This window comes from Camellia sinensis, chromosome 14 (genome assembly GCF_055761805.1).
Source record: "Camellia sinensis isolate YWXY chromosome 14, ASM5576180v1, whole genome shotgun sequence".
Taxonomy (NCBI): Eukaryota; Viridiplantae; Streptophyta; class Magnoliopsida; order Ericales; family Theaceae; genus Camellia; species Camellia sinensis.
This window is the reverse complement of record NC_138974.1, coordinates 100,020,902-100,028,747: the sequence shown is the minus strand read 5'-3', so window position 1 is coordinate 100,028,747 and position 7,846 is coordinate 100,020,902. Positions and strand designations below refer to the sequence as shown.

At 41.7% G+C, this 7,846-nt stretch overlaps 1 protein-coding gene across 1 annotated transcript; it reads left to right on the top strand.

Annotated features, from left to right (window-relative positions):
- Nucleotides 1-561: 561 nt before the first annotated feature.
- LOC145807205 (uncharacterized) lies at nt 562-6,889 on the top strand. The gene is made up of 6 exons (XM_082905149.1): nt 562-2,459; nt 2,566-6,232; nt 6,310-6,369; nt 6,472-6,522; nt 6,649-6,795; nt 6,881-6,889. The coding sequence occupies exons 1-6, from the start codon at nt 562-564 to the stop codon at nt 6,887-6,889; spliced, it is 5,832 nt and encodes a 1,943-aa protein (XP_082761275.1).
- Nucleotides 6,890-7,846: the final 957 nt, after the last annotated feature.

The window sequence follows — 7,846 nt, the reverse complement described above, 5'->3', positions numbered from 1 at the left end:
ATTCTTCTTGAGAGGCGGTAGAGAAAGGTTAGAGAAAAGAAAGAGAAACAGGAAGAAAATCAAAGAGAATTGAAATTCATCCTTTTCGATTTGAGAATTGAACACGTAGGAGATTTAGAAAACCTTAAATGACGTGTTTAAGTTAAACTAATATCATTAAGCTACAATTACTCATAAAATTCTCTTTCTTACAGGCTAAGCATGGTTTTGTTTGAGTTAAACCGGGCCATTTAAGCTAATGAAAGAATTATTGGCCCAAGCTAATTAGTTCGTAGGATAAAAATAGAGAAGGATGGAGAAGGCCGGAGAAACTTGGGGAGAAACATTCTTCTTGACTGGTAGATGAGAAGTCGGAGAAAAGAAAAAGGAAAATAGAAAGAAATTCAAAGGGATTTCAAATTCTTCCTTTTGGAATTGAGAATTGAACACTTAGGTGATTTAGAAATCCTTAAACTAGTGCTTCTCCATCCTTCTCTCATTCGTTAATGGGTTAGTGAGAGAAGCTCTGACATCTCTCTAGAAAACTTTGTTTTCTAGGGTTCAATATCTCATTGATTGCCGATGTCTGGAGTTAATGCTACCATTACTGAGCGTATCGAGGGAGTAAATGCTACGGTCGAGAGAGTAAAGTCATCAGGTGGTGACTTAGGGTTCACCAAAAATAGTTTTGCGATTCAGACTGGAAGATCGATGGCCTCTGAAGCAGATGCTACAAACCCTAATGGCGAGAGTCTCTCTATAGCTAATCCTTCCATCATGGAGGGTAACCGAGGTGTGGATATCCAGATCGTGGATCCTTGTGGTGTGGAGTTCCAATCGCAGGTTGCCGATTATGAGGCAGAGTGTTTGGGAATCGAGGTTGTTTCGGTAACAGAGGGTTTTGATTCAGATCCTCCAAGAGACTCAAGCAACGTTCTGGGCAAGAGATCTGTGTCAACATCGGAGAAACTTAAAGGTCCGATGTTTCCAGCTACGATTGACGAGCCATCGACGCCGACTGAGAATGCTATCAGTACGAGTTGGTCTGATATGGTGGAGGAAGAGTACAATAGCTTCCTAAATCTACCAGATAGTGTAGTTCTAGCGCGTAATAGAGGGGAACACAAGAATATCGTTGAAGCCTCAGTTCCAGTTAGGGCTTCTGATTCTGATATACAGATTCCGATTAGGGATGCTCCATCCTTCCAACGAGGAGGCGTCAGGGGGGGTGGAAGTTACCGTGGGGGAAGAGGAGGTCGAGGAGATGTAGGTGGTAGGAGATCTAACGAGTCTGAGGGCCAAGAACATCGCTCGTGGGCAAACATCACTGCTGCATCAACCCGGTCAAACATCAAACTCAGGTATATCCCTCCTTCTTCTTTTGAGGATAGTGTTGTGGTAAATATGCCCCCAAGGACTGATCCGCTAGAGAAATGGGACTCCTGCCTAGTGGGCTATTTTGTGGATAAGGGAGTGGGATACAATTATTTGCGTAACAGTGCTTTTGGGATGTGGAAAACTCAGGGGCTCAAGGAGGTTCTTACTAATGGGGATGGGTTTATGTTCTTTATATTTGACACCCCTGATAGTTGCAGAGAAGTTCTTGAAGGAGGTCCATGGTACATAGGAGGTTATCTACTTATTCTAAAACAATGGAAAAGGATGATGAAGCTATCTAAAGATAAATCCACAAAAATTCCAGTATGGGTGAAGTTCTTTAACATCCCCTTGGAATATTGGGATCCTGATGGATTAAGTAGGGTTGCAAGTGCAATTGGACATCCCCTCTTTATGGACCAGCTTACGGCTCGGGGTAGTAGGGTGGCTTTTGCTAGAATCTGTGTGGAAATTGAGGCTACCTCAAAACTGCCCACTTATTTTCAAATTAGACATGATGATGAAGCTGTTCTAATCCGAGTTGAATATCAGGGGCTGCCGTCAAGGTGTCAACATTGCCAAATATTTGGACATAGTACTCAAAAGTGTGTGTCTCAACAGGTGGCTAAGTTGATTTCTATGCAGAAGACATCTGAGGAAAATGTAAGTGCTCAAGACGAAGGTTGGACCACTGTCGCAGCTAAGGGGAAGAGGAAGGTGGGTGATCCTGTGCTGGAAACTATCCCAGAAGTGGTGGAACTCCCAGCTCCAGCTTCTACAGCAGACCCAGTTCCAGCTCCAGCTCCTGAAACTGCTCCCATTGAGGTGGACTCATCTGATCAATCCTTTGACACTCAGGAGACTTCTGTGACCAAGAGCTTATCCGGGGAGGAGCAAAGCTCTGAAAGCAGTGATGTGGATAGGTTCCAAAAGAAGGTGTTCGAGATTGCAAAGCTGGTGGTCCCCAATGCTGCTGAAATGCTGGACACTGCGATTAAAGAAGTTAAGGCTGAAAAGGCGATCCATAGTTCTGCTACCCCATCCCAGCAGGTGAAGAACAGACCCTCTGGCAAAGGCAGCAGCAGCCAGAGGAAGAAAAAGAGGTAATCAAAGTTTCAGTTGGTTGTGGGTTTGTCTTTTTTTGTGGGTTTTGTCTTTACCTCCGTTTTGTGTCCCTATGAATGTAAAAATTGCTTCATGGAATGTTAGAGGTTTGAATGATCCCTCTAAACATAAAGAAGTTAAAAAGTTTGTGCTTAAAGAGAATATTCATGTCATGGGGGTTTTGGAAACCAAAATAAAACAGTCTAAAGAGAGTAGTATCTGCGTTAAATGTTTTGATCAATGGTCTATGCTCTCTAACTCACAACCAACTGAAACTGGTAGAGTCTGGGTGTGCTGGAACAATGTTTTTTGTGATGTTCAAATGATTTCTATGTCTAATCAGCATATTTTGTGTAAAATTATTGAATTGGCTTCCAATGAAATCTTTTATGCAACTTTTGTTTATGCTGAAAATAAGCACACATTGAGAAAGGTTTTTTTTGAATCTATGCTTGATATCTCCCGTGTTAAATCCAAAGTTCCTTGTGTTTTTCTGGGTGATTTTAATGCTATTAGACACCAGCAGGAAAAAATTGGGGGGACTTCAAATTGGACTAATGATAATGAGGAATTTAATTCTTATATTAATGCTTCTGAGCTGGCTGATTTGTCTTACGGTGGTTGCCAATTTACCTGGGCTAACAATAGGAGGGAGGGGACCTATATAGCTACCAAAATTGATAGAGTTCTGGTTAACGAGGCTTGGTTGGACAAATTTCCTGAGGCTACTGCCCAGTTTCTCCCCTCTGGTATTTCTGACCACTCCCCTGCAGTGGTCAATATCAGTGCCACCAAGTGCTCTTTCAAAAAACCTTTCAAATACTTTGATTTCTGGTCTCAACATCCAGATTTTCTGGGTACTGTTTCTAACACCTGGGGGCAGTACATTCAAGGGGTTCCTATGTTCAGGGTCTGTCAAAAACTCAGAAAGCTTAAAGCTAGTCTCAAGCTTCTGAATAAGAAAGACTTTAGTGACATATCTACTCGTGTCCAAATTGCAAAAACTAATCTGGATCTTATTCAATATAAACTTGACAAAGACCCTTTGAATAGTGTTTTGCAAGCCCAAGAGAGAGAGGATCTGAATAAGTATATTGAGCTTAGCAAAGTTGAAGAGAGCCTTGCTCTTCAAAAATCCAGAGTGCAGTGGCTTGGTCTTGGGGATAGAAATAGCAAATTCTTCTTTAGGTCTGTGAAAAGTAATATCAATAGAGGGAAGATTTTGAGTGTTGTCATGAGTGATGGTTCTAGGTCTACTCATAGTACTGATGTTCACACCTCCTTTATTAATTTTTATACCAACTTGTTTGGTACCCCTTCTGTGGATCAGTACCAGGGCCTTGAGAGGATTCAATCTTTGGTGGATAAGAAAGTCTCTCTCTCTCAATCTGTTTCAATGTCCAAGCCTGTGTCTGAAAATGAAATCAAGGAGGTTTTTTGGTCCTTAAAGTCCAATAAAGCCCCTGGCCCGGATGGGTATTCCGCTGGTTTTTTTAAGAGCTCTTGGGATATTGTTGGTAAGGATGTCATTCTAGCTATTAAGTCTTTCTTTGACTCTGGTAAACTTCTTTCTGAGGTTAACAGTACCATTATAGCTCTTATTCCTAAGGTTCCTAATCCTACTCATGTTGGTGACTATAGACCCATCTCTTGTTGTAATACCATCTACAAATGCATTGCCAAGATCATAGCTAATAGAATCAAATTGGCCCTCCCTGATTTGATTGATCCTGTGCAGTCTGCGTTTGTTCAAGGTAGAAGGATCTCGGACAACATTTTCTTGTCCCAAGAGATTATGAGAGGTTACCATAGGAGTTCCCACTCCCCTAAGTGTGCCATGAAAGTTGATATCATGAAAGCTTATGATACTGTGAGATGGGACTTTATCATTGATATCCTCAAAGCTATGGCTTTCCCTCCTTGTATGATTACCTGGATAAAGGCTTGCATTACGAGTCCTTCTTTCTCGATTTGTATTAATGGGAGCCTTCAGGGGTATTTTAAAGGGGCGAGGGGTTTAAGACAAGGGGACCCTATGTCCCCGTATCTCTTTGTGTTGGCCATGGAAATTCTTGCCAGAATTCTTGCTGAGAAATCTAGGAGCCCTTTGTTCAAATTCCACTGGAGGTGTGAGAAAACTAAAATTGTTAACCTTTGCTTTGCTGATGATTTGATGATTTTCAGTAAAGGTGACCCTGGTACTGTTTCTCTTATCATGCAGGGATTGGATGAATTTAGGAATCTGTCTGGTCTTACCCCTAATTCTAGTAAGAGTAACATTTTTTTCTCGGGGTGTAGTAGTGAGCTTAAAGAGAATATTCTTCGGATAGCCAATTTTACTGAGGGCTCCCTCCCAGTGAAATACCTTGGTGTGCCTCTTATCACTACCAAGCTTAAAGCATCTGATTGTCATACTCTGGTTGAGAGAATTACTATGAGGATTAAAAGTTGGACCAATAAACTGCTTTCTTATGCTGGTAGAGCTCAACTCATCCAGTCTATTCTATTTTCTATGCAAGTGTACTGGTCCTCTCTTTTTATCCTCCCTAAGAAAATCATTGGTGACATTGAGAGCCTCCTTAGATCTTTTCTTTGGTCTGGGGTTGAGTTGAAGAAACATAGTGCTAAGATTGCTTGGAGATATATCTGCAGGAAAAAAAATGAGGGTGGCCTTGGTTTCAAAGACTTAGCTACCTGGAACAAGGCTGCTATAGCCAAACATGTTTGGTACTTGTTTTCTGGGGGTGATTGTTCCATGTGGTGCCAATGGGTCAAGGCTTACTTGCTTAAAGGGAGGAGCTTTTGGGCTGTTAGAACTCCTAGTGATCCCTCATGGGTTTGGAGGAAAATCCTGTCTCTTAGGCATTTAATCTATCCTCACATCAAGTTTAAAATTGGTAATGGGGAAAATGTGTTCCTGTGGTATGACAATTGGCATCCGCTTGGTTCGTTGTGGCATAGGTTTGGTCCTAGAATTCTTTATGACACTAATCTTCCTGACAGCACCAAGGTTAGCTCTATAGTCTCTAATGGTTCTTGGAAGTGGCCTGTTTCTAATTCTTGGGAGATAAAGGAGTGGATCTCTTCTACCCCTTTATCCTTCCTACCTTCCCTTGGCTCTTTTGATACTCCGTTTTGGAATTTGGCTGCTGATGGTGACTTCTCTATCCAGTCAGCTTGGGATTGTTGGAGGGACAAGGGCCCCAAAGTCACTTGGTCCAAACTTATCTGGGGCCCCCCTTCAATCCCTAGGGTTAGTTTTATTGTTTGGTTAGCCATCAATGAGAGACTTAACACTGGTGATAGACTCAAAACCTGTGGTCTTGTTACTAATCCTTGCTGCCCTTTCTGTCAAGAGCCTGAGGAGACACATTCTCATCTCTTCTTTAGATGCATATTTTCTTCTAGGATTTGGGGTGGTATCCTTGCCAAGAGTAAATCTAACTGGCCTTCTTTGCCTTGGTTGGAAACTGTTGATTTTGCTGTTAGATCTATCAGTGGCACCTCCTTGAAAATGGTGATTCTTAAGCTATCATTTCTGTGCACTGTCTACCACATCTGGATAGAGAGGAATAGTAGGATCTTCAATAAGGTCCAAAAGCCCGAAGAGGTTGTTACTAACTCTATTATCCAAATGGTTAGGGGTAGGCTTCTTTCTTTGGAAAATGTTAAAATTTCTGCAGGTGATAATTGGCTTTTGGAGGAATGGAGTCTTCCTCTCAAACTCTTGCAGCAGCACCATACTATTGCAGCTGGCCGGAGAATGAGTGATGTGAGGTTACATACATTGAGGGTTGAGTGATGGTGAGCAACTACTGTGGGGTTTACTAACTGGGTGCTCCTTTGCAGGTTATCATGAATCCTAAATCTTCTCCTACATTGATGGGTCCGTATGGAGGGTTGAGTGCTGTGAGCCACATATATATTTCCAGACATTGTGGGTCGAGTGATGAGAGACAATACACATACTTTATGCTAACTTTTATTATATCTTATATATGGTTTGTGCAGGTTCTTGGAGCTTTCAAGTATAATGCCCTTCTGATCCTTTCGAGGTATCATGTGAGTTGTGGGCCTAGTGTTGTGAGATCATATATGGAGTGGAGAGACATACTGTGTTGTGGGTCGAGTGAGGAGAGCTCCTATATTGTGTGTCTGTTATTTCTTCTCCTTTATGATTTACGACAGGTTCACTTGTTGGTGAGGAGGTGTGGTGCTGCGTACAGTGCAGTTGCAGGGAAGTGCTGCTGGCACCCTTGGTTTTTGGCGTGGAAGGGTGCTGGATACATGCTGCACAGAATCGGGTGGCAGTATGAAGGTTGTGTCTGTACCATGGTGATGGCTGCTGCTAGCGCCTTGCTGTGCTACAGGAGGGGGAAAATCAGTTGTTCTTCATTGCTTTTTTTGCATAATTTTGCAGTGTGTTTAGCTTATTCCTACGGGCTGTGTAGGAGTATTTTTGTGCTTCTTTGTATTCCTAATAGCTGTCCTAGTAACCATGTTTCGGCTTGCACACATTTTAACAGTTTAGTTTTGTTGTTGTTTCTCATTCCTAGCCCTACGGGATGTGTAGGGAATGTTGTTGTGTTGTTTTTTGTTTTGGCTCGTGCCTTTTGTGGATACAGTTGTCCAGATTCTCTTACTTGGTGCTACAGTAGCAGGAGGTTCTCTTCAAGACCATAGCCTCCTGGATCTATGCTTCAGTTTGCTCTCTTCGCCTAGGTTGTTATAATTGTTTATATTTCTTGTTCTCTCTTCCTATTGCTAGATTATAGGAATGGTGAACAGGTTGTTGGCTTTTGTTTTGTCCTCTGTATAGCTGTGTTAGGTCCTGGGGTATGCCCCTTGTAGCTGTGTAAATTTTCTTGTTTTATTTTATCTCTTATTCACCCAAAAAAAAAAAATCCTTAAACAAGGTTCTTAAGTTAAACTAATATCGCTAAGCTGCAATTGCTCTTAAAATTCTCTTTTTTAGGGGCTAAGTTAGGTTAGTTTGAGCTAAACTTGGCCATTTAAGCTAATCAAACGATTAGTGGCCTAAGCTAATTAGTTCCTAGAACAAGATAGAGAAAGATGCGGAAGGACGGGAAAAGTTATGGAGAAACATTCTTAAGTGGATAGAGCATCTTGTTGCCGCTGACAGGCGTTGATGAGCCGGATTAATGTTAAGTGGATACTAGAGTCAAACATGGCCACTTAAGCTGATGAAATAATTAGTGGCCTAAGCTAATTAGTTCGTAGAACAAAATAGAGAAGGCCGGAGAAAGTTAGACAGAAACATTCTTATTGAGAGCCTAGAAGAGAGAGTTAGAGAAAATAAAGAGAAATAGGAAGAAAGTCAAAGGGCATTCAAATTCATCGTTTTGGACTTGAGAATTGAACACTT

Bases quoted from the DNA above. Each gene is read 5' to 3' on its own strand.
- LOC145807205 (XM_082905149.1), top strand. From the start codon at position 562: ATGTCTGGAGTTAATGCTACCATTACTGAGCGTATCGAGGGAGTAAAT. The intron at 6,233-6,309 runs GTGAGGTTACAT...GCTCCTTTGCAG, and splicing joins CTGGCCGGAGAATGAGTGAT to GTTATCATGAATCCTAAATC. The intron at 6,523-6,648 runs GTGAGTTGTGGG...GATTTACGACAG, and splicing joins TGATCCTTTCGAGGTATCAT to GTTCACTTGTTGGTGAGGAG.